Source organism: Danio rerio, chromosome 10 (assembly GCF_049306965.1).
Source record: "Danio rerio strain Tuebingen ecotype United States chromosome 10, GRCz12tu, whole genome shotgun sequence".
In the NCBI taxonomy this organism is placed as follows: domain Eukaryota; kingdom Metazoa; phylum Chordata; class Actinopteri; order Cypriniformes; family Danionidae; genus Danio; species Danio rerio.
The window spans coordinates 31,566,145-31,589,000 of record NC_133185.1 but is presented as its reverse complement, the minus strand read 5'-3'; the positions used below and the strand labels follow the sequence as shown (position 1 = coordinate 31,589,000).

Genomic DNA, 22,856 nt, shown 5'->3' with positions numbered 1-22,856 from the left:
GAACTACTGTATTTTCATTAACTAACGTTAACTAACATGAACAAATACTGTAATAAATGTATTGTTCACTGTTTGTTCATGTTAGTAAATGCAATAATTAACATTAACTAATGAACCTTATTGTAAAGTGTGACCATATATATATATATATATATATATATATATATATATATATATATATATATATATATATATATATATATATATATGTATATATATATATATATATATATATATATATATATATATATATATATATATATATATATATATATATATATATATAAAATATAAATATGAATATAATAATAAAAAGCATGAAGCAATTTAAAACATGATTTATGTTTTGATCAAATGTTTTAGAGCGTTACCATTGCCGGTATGCTGTCTTACTAGGGTTTCCCTCACAGGGATGCGAGATGTTGTGCTCAGCCACAGTTTGGGGCCATCTGAAAAGCCCTTGTCTGGTGTAATGGTTGTGCTCAGGACAGGGCACTGTATTTGACATCGAAGAGAGATATATTCAGACAACTCTTAAACTTAAAATGTATATTTTTTATATATCTATATGTAGCACATACCGATGTAGGAAATTAAAATATCCTCAGGTTTGGCATCCAAGCATACAAATCCACTGCAGTATGTTTTCTCCAGAAGCCTGTGAATCAGTATTTGTGTCTCTGTGATGTTTGATGACGTTGTTACCCGGGCATGAAAGACACAGCTGTGCCTGGGAATAAGCCATATCAGATAACCACAATAAATTCATGTACATTTTCAACAATTTTTAATTTGTTACTATGTTTACGTCACTTGCTGTGTCTTGTAATAAAGATTTCACCTGGTTCCTGAGTGCAAGGGACTCTGCAAGACAAGATATACAACAATTTAAACATGCTCAGTTTCCATTTACCTATAAAGAATTTGCCATTAAAATAGTCTTGCTGTTAACATTTGAAAGTTTGTACCTTTCTATCCACCATGAATGCATTTGTATCCACACTGCAAATACAAATCAGACATGTGTATGTTTGTCTTCGATGTGGGCTGTTTTTTGTATTGTATATTACGACTGTCTAACCTTCGTTTTCTTGTGTGTGTTGAAGACGGAATGAGCTTGAAGTTCAACACTGATATTCCTTTACTAGAAAGAGTTTCGTTAAGCTACAGTGATAATAAAAACACAATTAAGATGAGATTTTTGCTTCCACTTTGACATTCAAGCTTGCTCTGTTGAGATCTTACCCAGAGTTGAATGATATTCTTGGGTTCACCAGGGCCTTTAATGGTCACATTAACGTTGACCTTGAAAAAAATATCTGTTTTCAGAAAAGAGACATTGTATGTCACAACTTTCTGAGGGCAATAGTAAGACTGAAAAGCATGGCTTATATAATAATAAATCCACAGTTATTGACCTGATTTGTTTCCTTCAGGTAAAGCTGTAGAAAAGCATGCAGTTGTGTTTAATGCAAGAATTGTGGTGGAGGATAAAAGAGTTGTTTCTTTAAGTGTCGAGGAGCTTTCTGCCAGAGTTGTTTGAATGGATGGTAGGGAGCTTGGAACTGTTGAAGAGATGAAAAGATACATTTTTAGAGAATGTAGAATTGCATATAGCTGTAAACGTAAAAGACAAATGGAAACCAATAGGCTCTGTTAACACCTGATATTAAGATGAGTTTTTGACAATCCAATGGGTTTTATGCATGGAAGTGTTTTTTAACCACTGATAAACTTCAGGTAAAAGGTTGTTAGGTCTTCGATATATAAAAAAAAAAAAATGCAATAAAAGGTTTATAATGTTTTTAATGGCATGGAAGTGCCAGGGTAGGCTTATTTAAAATTAAAAGTGTACAAGGCTATTGCAAATAATGACAATAAAATAAAATTGAAGCTGCTTATATTTAGAGCTTAAGACCACTTCCATGTTTAGTCAAAGAGTACATGTGATTACGTGATTACATTGCTTTTGGCTTAGTCTCTTGTTTATTAGAGATCGCCACAGTGAAATGAACCACAAACCATTCTGGCATGTGTTTTATGCAGCCCTTCAAGCCACAACCCAGAACTGGGAAACAGCCATACACTTTATCATTCACACACACACTCATGGCCAATTTAGTTTACCCAATTCACCTATACCACATGTCTTTGGACTGTGGGGGAAACCGGAGCACTAGAGGAGCACCAGAGTAAACCCATGCAAACACGGGAAGAACATGCAAACTCCACACAGAAATGGCGACTGGCCCAGCAGGGACTTGAACCAGTGCCCTTCTTGCTGAGAGGCGACAGTGCTAACCACTGAGCCACCCTGCCACCCTGTATCAAGATTCTCTTAAGGAATTATGTAGAAAACATTACAGATTTATATCATTAACAAAAATCCACATCATTTTATAGGTACTTTGGACTATGGGGACTGGCATTATTTTCCATGAAATCAAAGGTCAGTTTCACTGTAGCTATAAGTGTCCATTTTTCTCTTATTATGATTGATAGCAGCAATTTAGACAGATATAGACAAGCGTCGGCATATTTATTGTGTAGCTTTTTTATGAATGCAGATTTTACAAGCATTTAACATTATAAAGTTACTTTTTGTGAGAAAAAAATCAATGATGGTGAACATCAACATGTCTTTGACTGAAAATTAAAACCAAAAGTGAACAATGTGGCATCATTTCAGGATTTTACTCTCCAAATTGTGTTAAAATAGATTTAGGCTGCATCAGTGGCTTGCTGAGTACACTTAAAATAATGGCAGCCCGCATAGTCAAAAGTAAACTTGGATTTTTTTTACAACATAAATATTCTATTGGGATTCTATTTCACATTTCATTAAAATACAATATTTATGTTATATTAAGCCATACAAGTCTCAATTCCTGGGGTACTGATTAAATGCTTTGCTTAAATGGGATGTATTCTGAGAAATTACATTACAAAATGTATGAATTTTGTGGAATTACACCAAAACACAGATTATAATCTAAAAATCTTATTTGTCATCCACAACATAATTATTCATTAGCTGTGCACTATGGGTTTGTTCATTTATGCATAATACTTAATGAACCTGCAAAAGTGATATAAAGCATGAGGAAACAAAAGGGAAGGGTCTCAAAAAGATCCAAGAAGATGCATTTGAATGGATTGAAATACTTAATGAAAATGTGAATGCATGTGACAGCAACTTGTGACTGCGTCACTGAAATTGCATGTTAATACCATGTGAAAACAGGGCCAAATTTATTCTACAAACTTGTTGTTTCAGTTGAGGATGAAATAACTGTTGTTGTTTCCAGTTGTATGGCTGTTGTGCTTTCTGTTTTTGCAGTAATGGTCGTAGTCATCGGCTCAGGAGTTGTGGATGGTGTTGTTTGAGTTGTTGGAGGAAAAGATGTGGGCACTTTTATGGTAGGTTTTGTTTCTGGATCTGGCAAGAGATGGTCTAAAAAAGTACAAAAAGAAAAAAAAAAGAATTAGATTGTGTATAGTACATGTATTAATAGTCATTATAATTAGAAACATGGAAAAAATTTGATTTGGATGTAGAATATAGCCAATTTCACACAGTACTGTACCCATAAATTGGTGTAAATTACCATAATGGCTTTACCAGTAAATTAAAAATGTGCTGTTCTCATTTTGGAAAATTGTTAGATTGATTTTCTAGTATATTTAAAAAGGGCTTGTTCACACATGATCTCTTCACGGCAATTTACAGGTAATTTTTCAGGAAAAGTCATTATATGTGAAAGAGCCTCATGACTATGATTTACCAAGACAGTATCGTATCGGATCTTTTATTTTATGCCATGTAAACTTCATTGCCTATCTTATCAGCAAAGACAATTCAGAATGATACCAATACAATAATAAATACAATAAAAACCATTCAATCAAACAAATGCAAGTCATATTAAATCACATGTTTACAATAATATATAATAAAATTATCAAACCTACTCGAACAAAGCTTTTTTGAATTAATTCTTTAAGTGAGCTCACATTATAAAAAAAAGTCTTCTACGAACATTATCAGAAGGACAGACCAAAAAAATAAATTTAACAGAAAGAGGAATGTTGCAAAACTTGCACTGAGTAGGGTCTTGTATGTACAATTCGACATTTGTTATAAACCATTTGATGAAATCTGGTCTCAAAAGATATACACCAAACTGAAATTTACCAAGAGGGTATACGAAGATAAACCCGGGATCTGTAGATATTCTGTACTGGTCTATTTCACGATCCTTGGCGAGGACCTTGGAGACTTCTTCCTGTATTTTTCCTACATCAGCCCTAGGAATCACGTTAATGTGAGCCACACAGTCAAACCTACAAAGAAACACAAGCATGACATCAAACTATCTTTACCCATTTCTAATTAGTTTAAATGACATTTTTAATACCACTTCTACATGAAAAATATTAAGAATGAATACACAGATGGACTAAAGGGATGTTATTATGCTTTTTTAAACAAGATTTCCAAAGATGTTTGCAGCTTGGGTCTCATTTACTCTAGCAACAACAAGCAAATCAATACCATGCATTGTAATGCTTTGTTATTCTGATCACCTAATATTTACATAGAAATCTTTTGCACTGTCGGTGCAGTAGCCTAGTGGTTAGAGCACCGACATGTGGTGCAGTAGCATGTCAGGGTGTCCCAAGTTCAAATCCTGGCTCAAGGACATTTCTCTACCCCCTCTCTCTCTCTTCAGCTTTGCTTCCTGTCTCAATACTGTCCTATCTAAAAAGGCCAAAAAAAATAAAAATCTTTTGCATCATGCCCTGGTGGGAATAAAATAAATTCCGGAGTGGATATTGTTATGTGTTCATTTCTGTAAACAGAAAAGCCTGCAGTTTGTCACTTCCACCTGAATGGATCAATAGCCGCGTTTCCACTATCGCGCCTAAAGCAAAAGAGCCAGGGCGAGCCAAGGCCAGTGGGGTTTCCACTGTCACTTCCGGGGCCTAATCGGGCCAAAGCGGGGCTTTCTTGGGGCCAGCGGCCGGCCTTTTTCGGCCCGCCGAATACCTTGGGCCAAGGAGGGCCAGCTGGGGCTTCGGGGCGGAGTGAAAGGAGAGGCGGGCAGTTTTCTGATCGCACATGAGTACATGCGCCAAACAAATAAAGAAATAAGGGAAAGAAAACATCTAGCCTTATAGTCTGGGGTCTTTTTGCGTATAATAAAGTAGTTTTAATTTATAGTGACGTTCTTTGCTGCGTCCTCCTTTATGTTTAAATAACGCATAATAATCTTTACACCATATTAAAAACACATCAGACAGTAAAGGTTTTCGAGAGTTTTTGTCAAGTTTAAAATGTTTGTTTGTTTGTGCACGTTTAGATGCCAGTATGTGTGTGAGACCGGGCAAAAGCGCTCCTTCACAGCTCTAGCCGCGAGCGGCTTTTTTCTTTATTTATTTTGGAGATAATACACATATAAATACAACAGAAAGACATAAACTTAACAAAATACGTGCCCACTTTCGTAGACTTTAAACAATATATTGTCATATCTTGATAAAATAGCCTAAGGTATATTGAAATATAATTTAAAGAATTACAAATACCGGATATGTATAAAATCACATTAAATAAATTAACCAATATAAAATAAACAAAAGCTAACTATAACAATGTAGGTAGCCTATATACAATACATAAATCAAACCGTTTTAAAGCCACATATAGCCTAACTTTCATTTTGCAAAGACCTGTCTGAAAAAAAAAAAGATTTTCGATATTTTTTAAAAACAATAAACACCGGAGAAGGTTTGAAATATTTATATAAAGTAAATATTTATATAAGTAAATATTTATAAAGTATTTGGATACGATGATATTAATCAAATCGCGCAAACAGAGCATAATTTGGGTGAGTGAAAGAATCTCCTATACCTTTTTTTCCTGTCACTCAGTCCTGCGCAGCGCTCGCTGCTTTAAACCAAGTGTGCCGCAAGCCTACGTTTGAGTGAAGGTTTCGGCCGTTAGATCGCCCCCTGGGGGCTGGCTGCAGTACAAGTCATAAAGCCCGCCTCCTCCGTGTTAATGAAGGAGACTTGAGCCCAAATAAAAAAAAATATTACACTTGCAATAAAATGTCCCGAAAGATAGTTCTGGTCGATTAAGGCACTGGTTATTGTGCTGAAATAGGTGCAGATCTTCATTTTTGTAAACAGTTTGTTTTTAGCAGTAATTTAATGCTGGGCGTGTCATCGTGATTGACAGCTGTGATTTACAGTTTCTCAAAGCGCGGCGTCTGAGCTTCGGCAGGAGACTGAAGTAGACTGAAGTGTTATTATTCGATTTCTGTGTTATTTTACCATGACAAAATGAGTTCAGCAGTAAACTATAGTTTCTGACATACATGATCCTGGTGGAACACTGTTTATTCGCTAAGTTCAGGGCTTTTTTCGGGCTTTATTAGTTTGCTGATACACGCCTAGCCACCCAGATAGCAAAACACAGTTCCGGCTAGATTCTCGCCTGCCGGAGACTTATCTCTTAGAGCTCAGACTGACTAATGTTACCTCTGCTGGACCTACTCCGGATGCCTGGACTCACTACCCAATTCCAGCCCGAGTCACTCGAGCCAGATGCGGCGGCCAAGCGAGCAGGCGCTGCCGCATGCGAGCCGGAATCAGCCCGCGACGCCGCGAGTAAGTTATGCGCTGCGGCCCGGAGCTGGCGCGATTGAATATATTGATATGACAGCAAACGCATGCTGAGAAGTTCGGGGGGCGTAGTTGATTTTACATAAAGCGTTTGATTGGAAGCTCGACTCTGCTCATTTTCGCGGCTCCTCCTCTGGCTCCATCAGACAATCCTTCTGCGCATGTCTGGCTCCAATTTCAGCAGTCTTTTGCGACAGTTTGTGCCCGTCAAGCAGGCGTTTTGCCCTCAAGGCGTTCAATGGGAAAAAGGGCTGTCGCGTCGTCCATATTTTTTACAGTCATTGCTTTAAACGCATATGGGGGAAAGTCCAAACACAAAACGTGTTCTATATCCTCAAACAACTGTTTATGTTTTTATATGACGTGGTTAAATTTATAAATGAAACTTTAAATGAGGAGTTTTAGTGAATAGCTGCCGAGCGCAACAAATATGGCTATATTTTATTAGGCTTCTCGCTCTTGTGCTGAAAACTTAACACGACTTCTATCAACACGAGGATGTTAAAATATACATGCCATATCGAGTTATAAAGGAGAATTTCTGTGGCTTTATATTATGGATGTGTGCGCTCTCTGTGTTGGGTCCCTGCGTTAGTGGCGAGAGCACTCCATGCACAATGCAGTCGGTCGGCGAGTAAACAAATGTAATGAATGGAAATACACAGGTCTGTGCGTATAGACATATAATGTACTGCTGTACAGTTACGTGTCGTTTGTTTGTTTCGGTTGTCTTCATTTTAATGGTTTCGTTTCGTGATGATTCTATGGTGTGCTTTATCTGCCTCATTCCCGCTGAAGTGGGCGGGTTGTGTGACGTTTGATTCGGGGACGTTCTGTGGGCGGTGTTTGCGTGACGCGCTGTGAGCTTTAGCCCGACAGTGGAAACGCGACATGATTTCAGCCTCATTTCTCAACCTCCCGGGCTATTGGCCCGCCCCGGCCCGATTAAAGCCCTGGCTCGCACTGGCCCGATAGTGGAAATGCGGCTATTGATCCCCCCCCCCCCCATACTCATGCTTTAGTTTATTATGAAATGTTCTGACCTATCAAATAGTGCCTGACATGTCTTACACCCTTCAAGACTCTTCTCATTCGCTTTTATTTATTGCGCTTTAGCTCAATCATTCCCACTGGCTAAGCGTGATTAAAAACCAAACACTATTGGCTGTTTTTTTAAAAAAGGGGAGGAGGTACTACATGTCCCACCCTGTCTTCAGTTGTGTTGTTTTAGTTGAGATTACATCAAACATCAAACAAAAAATGCACATTTCAAAGCACTTCATGAGATTTTGCAGATTGTGATAAAATTCCAAGAGATTCTCACTGGCTGAGTCCTGGCATGGTAGACCACAGCGTTATGGATCTCTTCTGAAAAGAGAAAATCATCTTGTTATATCGATGAGCATGTAGACTTAGTACTTTTTTAATGTAATAATAATGTAACACTACAGACGCACCTCTGGGTTTCCACTATGAGAGCTGTTAAAAAATGATAGTATATTTGATCTTGGTCTGAAAACATTTGTACTGAGTTTAGAAAGATACAACATGCTCTTACCCTCCTTTAGGAAACACTCGGACACTGTTCAAATATATGTATGTGGGCCACAATTCCAACTCTGCTAATGCTTGTGTCAGCTAAAAGTAGGGAAACACATACAGTTATATTTTGTCTTTTCCCAGAACTAGCAGCAGTGAAAACTTATTATGCTTTCTGATGCTCACCAACTGGTGTGCAACCTCTTTAGCATCATAATCATGTGTTTTGTTTCCGTCTTCACGAAGGATGAGAAGAACCAGTTTCACTTCATAAAAAGGCCAGTCTGGAAAAAAAGGAAATTGTGTCAGGTAAAAAGAGACCATTAAAGCTCTGTATTATACACACAGGTTTTATGCACATTTTTACTACTAAAATTCCAGGACTTTCCCCAAAACTTTCAGGTAAATATTAATGACCTATTGTGTCATGTAATGTCTATGTACATGTGGTAAAATTTATTTAATCAAATTTATTACCGCATATCAAAAAATATGTGACAATCTATGTAGTTGGTTTATTTTCTTTATTTGGAAAATAGTTTTTAGAAAATATCTTGCTGTCTGTATGAATATATTTTCAAAAATGTTGGGTTGTGTTTTCATAAGACCGAAATTTCCATGACTTTTCCAAAACATCTTGGGTTTGTTTTTTTTTCAAACTTTTCCAGACCTGGAAAATGACTTGACAAAATTCTTTAATTTTTCCAGGTTTTTCAGGACAGTACAAACCCAGTATAATTATATTTTATTTATATACAAAAGAAAATTTAGCATCCAAAACAACACAATACAATGCAGTTAAGACCTGCCTGGAGCTAATATAGCTGTGCGTTTCCATGAAAGGCAAATTGCAGGTCCCACAGTAGAATGTTCATCAGTCAGGCATTCAGCAGCTCTATGATAACTTATGTATATATATATATACACTGCTCATGCTAAATTTTCTTGCATTCAAGTATATCATTGGACTTTGATTAAGACTTTGTTTGATTACAGAATGCATTTACCACGGCATCGTTTCAATATATTGCTCTGCAATGTCACAACATTGGCACATACCATTGAACACAAAACAAATAGAAGCCTTTTTTCAGATTAGCCTCACTGGTTCTCTCAAAGCCACACAGGTTTTCAGCCTCTAGCCCTTAGCTTCCTTTTGCCCTGTGCATGTGGAAATATGCTTACCTTTACTATTAAACACAGCCATGAGTTCTAATGTTGTTTACCATTTGATTTCCCCAGAAATTGAGAGGGTGCTCGCTGCAGAGCCATTTGAGGAGAGCTGAGCTCCAGCGAGGGGGAGCATGAGCTGTCGCTCCTCCTCCTGTAAGCTGTTTTAATGCGTACACCAACCCCACCCCTAACCCTACCCCCAGTGACATCACTCGTAGAAGAAGTGCAAAAAAGGTGGAGCTCAAGCTTAAGCTCCCCCTCGCTGGAGCTCAGCTCTCCTCAAATGGCTCTGCAGCGAGCACCACTTGCAGAAATTTATATGATCTCTGATCTCCATCATTCAAGATATTTTCCCCAAACACATTTTTTGCTTAAAGACGGTTCTCCAATATCTTTAGTTTTTTATAATGCATTGGACAGTTATTAACTTGATTTCTTTGCTTGACGCATGCTAATAATTTGACCCTGAAAGATTGTTTTTTCCTCAAACAGATGAATTTTTTCAAGATCTTTTTCACAACCACAGGATGTTTGATATGACATGGTTGTTTAAGAAATGAGAGGTTAATTTCTGAATGAGTTAGGGTTAAGTAACTTGTTACCAGCTGAAACATAAAAACCCTTATTTTCCAGCTGGAGACTCTTATCCGTTTGCTTTGTTAAATCCTGGTGGTTACCTTTTGGTCACAGATCTTTCTTTTAAATAATATATTCTATATGACACTTACAATACGACATTTGTGTTAATACTGCACATTAGATTACTCAGTATTAAAGCTTAAAACTGGAAGTAATCTAACAAAAAATGTAAGATCATCACAGTCCATAAACAGTACTGTACTACATCCAAGTAGTTCCCCTTCGGGGGGGAACTTCAGCACTATAAGTGGATTTGATTGTAAAATCCACGCATTGGGAGGTTCGGTTCAGAAGCTACTCGTCTGAAAGAGTATTGAACGGGCCAATTAAGAATGAATTGGCAGCGCAAGCCTGCGCAGGTGAGCGGCATAAGCAATCAACTGAGTATATAAGCTCACCTGGCGCCAGCAGACGCTATCCTTTTCGCTTCAGAGACTTTCTGATCGAGTCGATGAGGGTTCCTCCTGCTGTGACCAGCGATTCTGAGCGAACGAGAGCATTCTCCCGGTCCAGAGTGTGTACACGCAGTGGCAGACGGTCGAGCTGGGTTTCTCCCTTGCCTGGCGTTCTTTGGGTCCGGTCCTCCAGAGCGGTGCGTATAAAGTTGCAAACTTCACAGAAAGAGCAACACAGTCATGCAGCACGTCCTTATCAGGACGGCGCTCCGACTGTGCGTTTCTGGATGCGGTGGTTTCCTGTCCTCGGATGATGGGCGCGGGCACTGCGTTACATGTCTGGGGGTCCAGCATGTTAATGCGCTGCTCGCGGGCAGTTCATGTCGTCATTGCGATGCCATGACTGTTGCGCAAGATCGCGGTTAGCCTTTGCAAAAGGGCGAACCACCCCAGTTGTCCCCTGCTCTGCAGCGGGCACTCGGGCAGATCTGAGGGTTTCAGCGAGAGATAATCCGTCACCCACGGGCCCGCGGACCTCCCGCTCCTCTAAGCGCTCCATCCAAGCTTCGGGCGGGGGAAGCGATCCGTCTAACAGATGGTAGCCCATACGCCCGATGACACCGGAGACCAGATGTCCACCGCGGCATCGGAGGGTGGGCTTTCATTGTCCGATGATGATCCAGACCCGCTCGCCCCCTTCGGGCTGGTGAGCGCTGTCACTACGGATCCTGAAACGCACATGTTAGCCGTGCTTTCCCGGGCTGCTTCGGCCGTGGGTTGGAGATGGTTTATCCCCCAGCTCCGCGGCCGGACCGACTAGAGGGGCGTTCCCTTCTTCCCGGAGGTGCACAGTAGGCTCACGCGGTCTTGTAAAGCACTTTTTTCTGCTCGTGCTGCGTGTTCCTCCACCCTAACCACTCTTGACGGTGAAACAGCCAGGGGGTATGTGGCGATTCCTCAGGTTGAGTGCGCGATGGCGGTAAATCCGCGCGGCGCCTCTTCTTGGCGGGGTCCGCCTCGTCTCCCATCCAAAGCCTGTAAGTTATCTACCTCCCTCGGAGCTAGAGCTTACATAGCTGCGGGCCAGGCTGCTTCCGCCTTGCATGCGATAGCCACCTACCAGCGCTACCAAGCGCAGGCGCTGGTCGAGCTGCACGAGGGTGGGTCCAACCCAGGCTTACGAGCTTCGCACCGCCGCCGACTTAGCTCTTCGGACTACTGAGTCCGCTGCGTGTGCGTTGGGGAGGACGATGTCCACATTAGTGGTCCAGGAGCGCCACCCCTGGCTGATATGCGCAAAGTTGACAAAGTCCGCTTTCTTGACTTCCCCATATCCCCAGCCAGGTTCGGCGACACTGTCTGTGAATTCACCCAGGAATTCAAGGCGGTGAGAGAGCAGTTGGTGGGTGATGTCTTATCGGCGGTCCGTAGCCCGCTCCGCCCGCCGTGCCATTCATACCTGCTCCTCGCCGAAGGCGCCCGCCTACGAGAGCTGCTCCGCCCCCGCACACGCCTCCGGCGAAGCGAGCGCGTCGGGCACCTCGGAAGCAGGCAGCCCCCCTGCCCAGAACGCCGCTAAGTCCGGCAACGGACCGCGAAGCGCCCCTGGGACAGGCCATCTGGAGAAGAGGGAACTTGCTCTTTCCCCGCTGGAGGGCGGGGCCCCATTTCCAACGGCACTTTTTACTGCCATGAAAACATTATGAAAGGGCACTTTTCACTTCCCCAGATGTGACAGCCCGAAATCTGCCAGTCTGGGACGCTATGCTTTCTAGCTTGCAGATTCGGTGCGTTTCGCCAGTGGCTCACGAGCGCTGGGAGGACGGTCTCCTTTCTCCCACCCCTCGAGCCTCCCCTCCGGAGCTCGGGTTTGGAGTGAGAGCAAATATCTCATTTCCAGCTTTTCCGTGGGACCCGCGAGCTTCCCGGATCAGCACACCCACTCCGCGCTGCCCCACTGCTGGTACGTCAGCGATTGTAGCGATGAGTCCATTAGCGAGAGCTCTGCCTGCCTGGTTAGCGCGGGCCAGCTCTTCGCGGTGGCTCATACGCACAATCAGACTCGGCTATGCGATTCAGTTCGCGAATCGGCCCCCCAAGTCACGGGTGTGTATTCACCAGGGTCAGCCCCCTGTCCGCCCCTGTCTTGCGAGAGGAGATTGCTGTCCTCCTGGCGAAGGATGCAATCGAGCCGCTCCCTCCAGCCGAGATGGAGAGCGGGTTTTACAGCCCACACTTCATCGTGCCCAAAAAGAGCGGTGGGTCACGGCCAATCCTAGATCTGCGCGTTTTGAACCGCTGCCTGCACAAGCTGCCGTTCAGAATGCTCACGCAGAAGCGCATCCTCCGGTGCGTTCGTCCTCTGGGTTGGTCTGCAGCATTAGACCTGACGGACGCGTATTTCCATGTCTCCACTCTTCCTCGCCACCGACAGTTCTGCGGTTTGCGTTTGAAGGTCGAGCTTGGCAATACAAAGCCCTCCCCTTCGGGCTCTCTCTGTCTCCGCGGGTCCTCACCAAGCCCGCGGAGGGTGCCTCAGCGCCCCTTCGGCTCGCGGGCATCTGCATACTCGATTTCTTTACGACTGGCTGATTTTTGCCCTCTCTCGGAGCAGTTGATTATGCACAGAGACAAAGTGCTCTGGCACTTCCACCTGTGGGGGTTTCAGGTCAACCGAGAAAAGAGCAAACTCGCCCCCGTGCAGAGGATCTCTTCTCTCGGGCTGGAGTTGGACTCGGTCACCATGGCAGCGCGCCTCTCCGGAGAGCGCTCTCAGCTGATGCTGTACTGTCTGAGAGAGCTCGACAGTAAAACAGTGGTCCCACTGAAACTATTTCAGAGGCTCCTGGGGCATATGGCATCCGCAGCCGCTTCATGCCACTCGGATTATTCTATATGAGACCACTTCAGCACTGGCTGATCACGATCGAGTCCCCAGACGCGCATGGCACGCGCGCGCACACCGAGTCTCTGTTACTGCGCTGTGTCGCCGCGCCCTCAGCCCTTGGAGCGACCCCTCGTTCCTACAGGCCTGGGTGTCTCTAGAACAGGCGTCCAGTCTTGTTGTCATTTCAGCAGACGCTTCCAACACGGGCTGGGGGGCTGTGCGTTGCGGGTATGCGGCTGCTGACCTGTGGAAAGGTACCCAGTTGCATTGGCATATCGCCTGGAGCTGTTGGCAGTGTTCCTCGCTCTCCACCGTTTTTTCCGGTGCTGGAGCGGTAACACGTGCTGGTCAGGACGGACAGTACGGCGGCGGTGGCGTATATCAGCCGTATAGGGGGTATGCGCTCTCGCCGCATGTCTCAGCTCGCCCGCCGTCTGCTCCTCTGGAGTCATCCGCGGCTGAAATCGCTGCACGCCATTCATATTCAGGCAAGCTCAACCGTGCAGCCGATGCGCTCTCACGGCAGCCTTGCGTCCTGGAGAATGGAGACTCCACCCCGAGTCTGTTCAGCTGATATGGGCGCGATTCGGGGAAGCCCAGATCGATCTGTTGCTTCCCCCGAGATCGCTCATTGCCAGTTGTTCTTTCCCTGACCGAGTGCTCTCGGCACGGATGCACTGGCTTACAGCTGGCCTCGGGGCACGCGCAAATACGCGTTTCCCCCAGTGAGCCTGCTCGCGCAGTTACTGTGCAAGGTCAGGGAGGACGAGGAACAGGTTGCTGGTTGCGCCCCTCTGGCTCAACCGGACCTGGATGTCAGAGCTCTCCCTCGCGATAGCCCTCCCCTGGCAGTCCCTTCGAGAGAGCACCTACTCTCTCAGGGACAGGGCACCACCTGGCACCCTCGCCGATCTTTGAAGAGATTTTTAGACGCGAGGAAGACTTAGGTAACCTCCGATTGCGGTGGCTAATACCGTCACTCGGGCTAGAGCCCCCTCCCCGAGCGCGCCTATGCCCTGACGTGGAGTCTATTCACTGAATGGTGTGTCTCTCGCTGAGAAGACCCCCGTAATTTGCCAGATCAGCGTTGTGCTTTCTTTACGCCGAGAGAAGTTGGAGAGCAGGCTGTCGCCCTCCACACTCAAGGTTACGTGGCTGCCATCTCCGCTCTCATAACGCGGTGGCTGGCAGCACCGTGGGAACGCATAACCTCATCATCCGGTTCCTCAGGGGCGTTAAGCGATTTAATCCACCCCGCCCCCTCTCATGCCCTCTTAGGATCTCGCCCTCGCTACACAAGCCGCGTCAGATCCCTTCGATCCTCGACTCAGTATCTTTCTGTCCCTGAAGACAGCTCTGCTGGTCGCGTTGATATCGATTAGAGGGTCGGGGACCCGGAGGCATTTTTCGGTCAGTGACTCGTGCCTGTAATTGGGCTGGCTTCTCTCACGTCCTGAGACCCCGCCCGCGATATGTGCCCAAGGTTCCTACCACTCCGTTTTAATACGAGGTAGTGAGCCTGCAAGCGCTGCCCTCGGAGGAGGCAGACCCAGCCCTTCTTTATTGTCCAGTTCGCGTTTTGCGTATTATCCGGACCGCACTCAGAGTTTAGATCATCTGAGCAGCTCTTCGTCTGTTATAGCGGTCGGCAGCAGGGAAGTGCCGTACCAAAATAAGTTCCCACTAGATTGTGGATGCCTTTCTTTCACTATCAGAGCCGAGATGAGCCGCGTCCCCCGAGAGCGCGTGCGCACTCCACTCGGAGCTTCGCATCCTCTCGAGCGCGCGCACGCGGCGCCCCTCTAACAGACATCTGTAGAGCTGCGGGCTGGGTGACACTAGGGTTGTAACAATATACCGGTATGACGGTTTACCACGATTTGAACGTGCACGATTATCATACCATGAACAATTGCATATCAACGGTTTTAACCCTTAAAGACCGAGACAGCCGCCCGCGGCTAAAAATAAGTATTGCTCTTAAATGTTTAATAACTTTTGATCCGCTGATTCGATTCATACAATTCAAAGATTGGCATAAAGAAGAGAATCTCAGCTTTCCAGTGCTGTATCACATAACATTCGCGGACTTTCAGAGGCTCCAGAATCAGTGCGGTTATGTCATCAACATTTGACAACGCTGATTTGACAAAGAAACGCTCGTCACTGTGTCTCCGGACAAATCAGACATGATACATTGATGCATTGTCCCTCCTCCATGCCCAGATTGGTTCAAACTCGCTATATCACAACCAATAAGCATAGGTTTCGCTTTTGTTTGTGGACCAAGCTTTTTGAACAACACGGAATGAGAGATAGGCATACATTTATGCGCGGCTAAATAAAACGCAAAAAAAAAAGTTTTTCATGAAATAATTCTCATACTAAGTACTTTTGCATGCACAGCAGCACAGAAACATGACAAAACAGTGACACAGCAAAGACGAACTGCTGCTCTTGCTGTTTTCAAAAGACGCAAATGAAGGTGCAGCTGTTTGTCTGCATTGCAGACAACCATATCCAAATCCATATCCACAGACAACCATATCCATGCTGGCACATAAAACCTAAGGATGTTCCATATTGAATCTAGTTTCGTTATGTAACTATTTATAGTATAGTAAATATTTATATCTATTTTTTACTGAGGATTTGCACCATGTTTATTTGGACTTTATTTGGACTTTGACACATTATTTATTATTTTCTTATTTTTATTTGTTCATTGTAAGTGGTGTTGTTTATAGTAACTGAAAATATATTATTTGGAAAAAGTCAAATTTGCTTCACTGTTCTATTATTTTGTAACATTTGTAACATACCGTATACCGCGAAACCGTCAAACCGTGGTATTGTTTTAGACGATTATCATACCGTGAAAAATTCATACCGTTACAACCCTAGGTGACACCCAACACATTTGCAAGGTTTTACAATCTGCGTGTGGAGCCGGTTTCCTCAAGGGTATTAGGTAACCCTTGGTGATTGAGGAAACAATTCGGTAGGGTGTTGAAACACGCTTGCTGCGCCATTTTCCCTAACACGGAGATACGTGCGCCTTTTTATCTGTCAGTAAAGTTCCCCGTCAGGTGAGCCCTGCAGATTCCTCCGTGGCCCCCAGCACTGACTCAGCGGAGGAGTCACTTGCTGGCCCACTACGTTGTAGGTCAGCCCGCGTTTTGGGTAAAGGTGCCTGCTATGCGTGATCCCCACTAGGCGATCCCATATGCTTATTCCGCCACGGTTAAGTCCCCCCCCTGGGCGGACCCGTGTCTTCCCTCCCCGCTAACCACTCTTTTGCTATGCGTACTCCCCCTTTTTAGGGCTAGTCCATATGTAAATTCTGCCATCTATCCCCCCTTGGGTAATGGATGGCCTCCGCAGCGTCCTCCCTATCGGGATTGCACGCTTCCCAACGTACTGTCGTATTTTCCTAGAATTATCTAGATGCTCACGACTTCCCAAAAAAATATATATAAATCCGTAAAACTTCTGTTGAAGTAGGATAAATTAGGGCCAGGGACACGTTGGAGGACCGCGCCCCCCATGATGTGGGTGCGTCACGCTTGCTTGACTATCTCCTCATCGGGGGTGTTGGTAAGGTGCAGTCATTATGGCGCTTTCAATGGGCTCCCAATGCGTGGATTTTACAATCAAATCCACTTATAGTGCTGAAGTTCCCCCCGAAGGGGAACGTTCGAGGTTACTAAAGTAACCCTTCGTTCCCCGAGGAGGGGAACGGAAGCACTATACTCCGTCGCCATAATGACTGTCCCTTAGCTGTTGAAAGTCTCTTCAGCTTAAAAAGGATAGCGTCTGCTGGCGCCAGGTGAGCTTATATACTCAGTTGATTGCTTATGCCGCTCACCTGCGCAGGCTTGCGCTGCCAATTCATTCTTAATTGGCCCGTTCAATACTCTTTCAGACGAGTAGCTTCTGAACCGAACCTCCCAATGCGTGGATTTTACAATCAAATCCACTTATAGTGCTTCCGTTCCCCTCCTCGGGGAACGAAGGGTTACTTTAGTAACCTCGAACGTTTTATAAACAGGAAAAATCAAGAGAAACATTAAATTGTGTTGAAATTTTTGTATACATACAGTGAAAGTCAGAATTATTAGCCCCCCTGAATTATTAGCGCCCCTGTTTATTTTTTCCCCCAATTTCTGTTTAATGGAGGAAAGATTGTTTCAGCACATTTCTAAGCATAATAGTTTTAAAAACTTCTTTCTAAAAACTGATTTATTTTATCTTTGCCATGATGACAGTAAATAATATTTTACTTGATATTTTTCAAGACACTTATATACAGCTTAAAGTGACATTTTAAGGCTTAACTGGATTAATAAGGTTAACTAGGCAGGTTAAGGGTAATTAGTCAAGTTATTGTATAACGATGGTTTGCTCTGTAGATTATCGATAAAAAAATTAGCTTAATGGGGCTAATAATTTTGTCCCAAAAATGGTTTTAAAAAATTAATAACTGCTTTTATTCTAGCCAAAATAAAACAAATATGACTTTCTCATGCAAACTCCACACTCCACTGAGCCAAGGTTCGAACCAGCGACCTTCTTGCTGTGAGGCGACAGCACGACCTACTGCGCCACTGCGTTGCCCGTTTAATAAAACTTTTTTGTTAAAATGAGCCAAAATTAATTTTCTATATTCACTGAGAAATGGATTTTCATTCATTTTCAAAAGGGGCTGTACACTATACATATAAACCATATATACACAATGTTTTATATATATATATATATATATATATATATATATATATATATATATATATATATATATATATATATATATATATATATACTAATAATAATAGAATATTTCAATGTATGGGAACCTGCAGTAGACATTATAATCCCATCATTAGCAAATATTTATTAGTAATGTTTGTGTCTCTTACCACACTCTTGCGTGACATCTTGTAAAGGCTGACAGTTCTTGACTTTTTTCCAGATTCGTTCCTCCCAGTGGAGAACATCTCCATCATAGCAGGCCATTTCTGAAATTTCCTGAGCACTGCGCACGTGTCCCCACACCCTGAACAGACTTATGCTGCCCTTCAGATCAGTGCCAGTCTCGATGTCGAACTTGTCATTCACAAAAAAGTGAGCCACAGCTAAAGTCAAAGTGCCACCGGCGGCCACAGTGCAGCAGTTTGGGTGCAGAGCCACGTCTTTAGACTGAGAATATAAAACCACCTCGGTCCCGTTAAGGTAGACTTTTGGCTTGGTCATAGCCTTGGACCAGGTCATGCAAATGGAGTGCCAGTTGTGCAAGGACAGATCCTGGGGGGTGATCCAGACCCTACCGAACATCGTGACATGGAGCTCTGATCCATAACCTCGCATTCCCAGCTCTGTGTGTGTCTTATCTGGGTGCAGATACATGAAGGCGGTCCAGTCCGAATTGCCCAGCTTCTTCTTTATGTTCACACACACGCTGAGCGCTTTTAGGGTTGGGAATTTGTGCTCCTTTTTTAGCTCCCAGTAACTGCAGTTATTCTGCATGAAATCCACCTTCTTCCCCCACAGACTGACAGCAGTTACTGAAGCAAAGAGAGAGAGAGAGATTTATGAAACATGTAATACATATTAATATAGATTTAGACATTTATGTTATAAATTGTGTGTCTGTGTGTTTATTAGATATACACCTTCATCCTTCGATTTTATGACGCACAAAATGAGGAAGATGGATAAGGCCTGAACCTGCTTACTGTGTTTTCCCATTTTCCACCTGATAATAGACAAGAAAAAAAAGTAAAATAAAGAATAATAATTACACATACATACACACACACGTTTAATATCTTTCTTTTTTCAACCTGTTTTTATACATTTTAATCAGTTTTAATTAATTTAATCATGTTTTCTTTTTGTAACTAAATGTACTTATTTTGAGATTGTTTTATGCATCATATTTAATGATTAATATTTAAAATGTGAAGCACTCCAAATTATCATTATTTTTTAAAATGTGCTATGTAAATGAACTTAATTTGCTTTGTTAAAGCAAAGTAATACAAGCAATACTATAAACAGAAAAATAAAGCATACAATTTAGGCTTTTTAGGAGTCCAGTTCTGCTGCTAATAAACTGCTAAAAATATGTAATATATTATTATTATTATTAATATAGCTGAATTCTTTCATCTATGCAATGATGTCAGTACATAATATTTCGGTATTTTTCTAGATGCTAGTAATTGAGCTTATAATGCACTTTAAAGACAACTAAGTTAATTACAATAACTAAGCAAAGTTAGGGTATTTAGACAAATCATTGTGTGAGTGTTGTTTGTTCTGAAGACCAGTGGTTCTCAAAGTGGGGGTCACGAGACAATGACAGAGGGTCGCTTGGGGATTTCGAAAAATCAAATTCATTTTACTAAACTACTACAATTAGCAAATTTTATCCATAACCTACAGAGGAAAAAATAGTTACTAGTTACATTAAAAAACAACATGCAAATCCCCCCCTCAAAAATAAAGGGAGATAACGTTATATTAAAGAGACAGCACATTGATGTTTAGTGCAGGTTAAACTTTCTGACACCTTTACGGCACTCACGTACACTTAAAATAAATACAGGCCACAGCTTAACAAGGAGGTGTTTTTCAAAATTGAATGATGAATAGGCTTGGTATATGTGTGTGTTTTATATATTTATAACCACCTCAGAGGATATTGAGGGTCACGAGTCACTAGCATTGTTTTTTGGTGGAGTCGTGGGCTTAAAAGTTTGAGAACCCCTGCTGTAGACAATTGAAAAACAAGGGGGCTAATAATATTGACCTTTAAATGGTTATTAAAAATTTAAAAACTGCTTTAATTCTGGCCAAAATAAAACAAATAATACTTTTTCCAGAGGAAAAATATTATTGGAAATACTGTGAAAAATCCGTTAAATAAGACCCGAGAAATATTTGAAAAAGAATAAATATTGCACAGAAGGGCTAATAATTTTGCCCTCATCTGAATACATACACACTCACATATACACTATAAAAAAAGAATGAAGAAAAAATGGTTTGAGTTGTCTTTTTGAAGACAATATCAACTGTAAACATTTGCATATAAAACCTTTTATTCTACATTAATCCTGACTGAAATATTGTATGGACGATCTAAGTTTACAAGACAACTGAATTAAAACCAATGTGCATGATTGTGAATTCTATCAAATTTAATTAAATAATGACTTAAATTACAATTATGTTGAATAACAATTTATTTATTTTCATATATAAAAAACAAAACAGAATTCAGAGTGAACAAATGATTACTCACCAGATTGAACACATACAAGTGTCAGATATCCCTGTCGGACATTTCTTCATTCAGGACAGCAACAGTGCCTGATCATATATGTTGATGTGAAAGGTATGACTAAGGGAGAGTTTTTGAGTTAAAACGCCACCCCCCCGCCTCATAATCCTTTTCTGTTATTCATTAAGCTCATCAATCTTCCTCTTTTCATATTACTACAGTGTGAACCACTGAATGGGTACATGACATGTGTACAGCATCTTCATAAAGTCAAGTGCTGCTATACTGTATATTATCAGTCAGGATGGTTGTTACGTATATGTTCAGCAAACAAATCGTGTAACCTTGAGGTTAACTCTTGTGCATCAATTTAAAAAAGTTAAATCCATAAAGAGGACAAAATAACCATGTCAAAAAAACTTACATTACAAACATTGCATTACTTCTTTATACTTTCATCTACATACTATCATTTTTTTTTTTACCAACTTCAGACCGATATTGCTGTAAATTAACATTGTTTTTATAGTCTGGCTTGTTTACATTTTGTATTAAAACAAAATGTTAATTAACTTGCATTGTCCCTATCAAAAAAAAAGCATTAATAATAATAACCGCTAAAAACTGATTTGATTAACATTATTTTAAACAATTTTTTTTGTGCAGCGTCACATAAAAATACAATAAATAAATACATATTTCCAAGGATATACAAAAAAAAAAATCCATGCTACGTAAACATAACTATAATTGGCCTTGCCAACAAATGGAAGCTTTTTAACAAATAATGTAAGATTTATTTTTAAAACTAAAATGGCTCTAAGATTAAATAACTATTTTAATGGGGATATTTTTTTGTCCTAAATAACCTATATTTGTATCTAATGTAAAACTGATTTATGTAAGGAAATGAGGGTGAGATTTTCTAATGATTATGCAAATGTTGGCACGTACACTGTTTCCTTTCAAAGAGCTAAGATGATCACAAAAACAAAAAATAATAATAATAATAAACATAAATGTCAATAAATGACCAATTTGTGTTAGATTAATAGATCTTTAAAGATTAACTGTTATAAAATAAAATGCTGTCGAATTTTGCATATAATGTTAGCTGAAAAGGCTTCATTTTTAACTAATTGCAAAAATACATGTACTGTGCTCAGCATAATTGAGCACACCCCATTTTAAAAATGAATATTTTTATCCATTTCTCAATGAATATAGGCAATGCATTTTGGTGCATTTAATATATTTTAGTCATCGAACATATTTAGAAACTGAAAGATAAAACTATTAAATTTAAGGAATATATATATATATATATATATATATATATATATATATATATATATATATATATATATATATATATATATATATATATACATAAAAGGAAAAATCAAGAGAAGGAAAAAAAGAGAAAAAAGTTGTTGAAATTTTGTAGGTTGTATTAAAAAAATTATATATATATTTTTTTTTTAATACGACCTACAAAATTTCAACAATTTTTTTTTGTTTGTTTCTCTTGATTTTTCCTTTTTTTTTTTTAATTTGCATTTAAAAATTTAAAACAACATACATTTGGGTGTACTAGTTTTTGATCTGTTATCGTAAGGTATTTTGTTAGATTAGCTCCAGATTTGGCTTCAGTACTGAATAATCTAATATTCACAAATATAATATTAAACATAAGGATTTAAAATATAGATTTGAGGGTGTACTTATATATGCTGAGGACTGTAGCTACATTTAACTCTAAACATTAAAACAAATACAATATTTTTAGTCTATGGTCAATGTCAAAATCATAGATGTTTCTTTATATGTCAGGCTGAATCACATAATTTCCCCTACAATTTGTAAAACTAAAAAAAGTTGCACTAAGTGAAATCAATGTAGCTCGTTTTTCAATCGTAAATTCTAAATACATCAAATGTTTCGCTCTTTATCTTACCTCACTGTTTTCCCGCTCTCCTCCAACCCCGCCAATTTAGTTTAATTGTCCAAAAACTACAACGTGGACCGTTTAGCTAGAGTTAGCATATGTGTGTCTTCATTAAAAACACAGCAGTATACGACGTTTTTCTGTACTATGTATTAAAATACAAATGTACAGTTAAAATAACAACACAGACAGCAATAAAGCAGTTTCTGAGCTCTTCTACGACGTTCACGTTGTGAAATGGTCAAACATTGATTCAACTGATTCTGTTATTTGTCCCACTAGATGTCGCTGTTG

At 41.0% G+C, this 22,856-nt stretch overlaps 1 protein-coding gene across 5 annotated transcripts in view; it reads right to left on the bottom strand.

Moving 5' to 3' along the window:
* adgrg4b (adhesion G protein-coupled receptor G4b) overlaps positions 1-22,849 on the bottom strand; it is a 36,538-nt gene extending 13,689 nt beyond the window's left edge. Inside the window, exons 1-17 of one of the 5 annotated variants that reach the window (XR_012386369.1) lie at positions 22,572-22,842; positions 20,636-20,734; positions 18,999-19,081; positions 18,246-18,890; positions 8,419-8,516; positions 8,252-8,331; positions 8,151-8,172; positions 8,018-8,061; positions 4,196-4,344; positions 3,266-3,454; positions 1,419-1,565; positions 1,246-1,319; positions 1,082-1,164; positions 969-1,002; positions 842-864; positions 582-730; positions 394-495 (exon numbers count right to left, since the gene is read on the bottom strand). Coding sequence is in view for 3 of the 5 variants with exons in the window: in XM_021479351.3 (XP_021335026.2) it covers positions 372-495; positions 582-730; positions 842-864; positions 969-1,002; positions 1,082-1,164; positions 1,246-1,319; positions 1,419-1,565; positions 3,266-3,454; positions 4,196-4,344; positions 8,018-8,061; positions 8,151-8,172; positions 8,252-8,331; positions 8,419-8,516; positions 18,246-18,890; positions 18,999-19,081; positions 20,636-20,685 (1,994 nt within the window). In the remaining 2 variants the exon portion in view is untranslated. Of the gene's footprint in view, positions 1-371; positions 496-581; positions 731-841; positions 865-968; positions 1,003-1,081; positions 1,165-1,245; positions 1,320-1,418; positions 1,566-3,265; positions 3,455-4,195; positions 4,345-8,017; positions 8,062-8,150; positions 8,173-8,251; positions 8,332-8,418; positions 8,564-17,845; positions 17,934-18,245; positions 18,891-18,998; positions 19,082-20,635; positions 20,735-22,571 lie in introns of those variants that run through there. The other 4 variants (XM_021479351.3, XR_012386370.1, XM_073914793.1 and 1 more) reach the window with 4 other exon arrangements.
* Between the last annotated feature and the right edge of the window lie 7 nt (positions 22,850-22,856).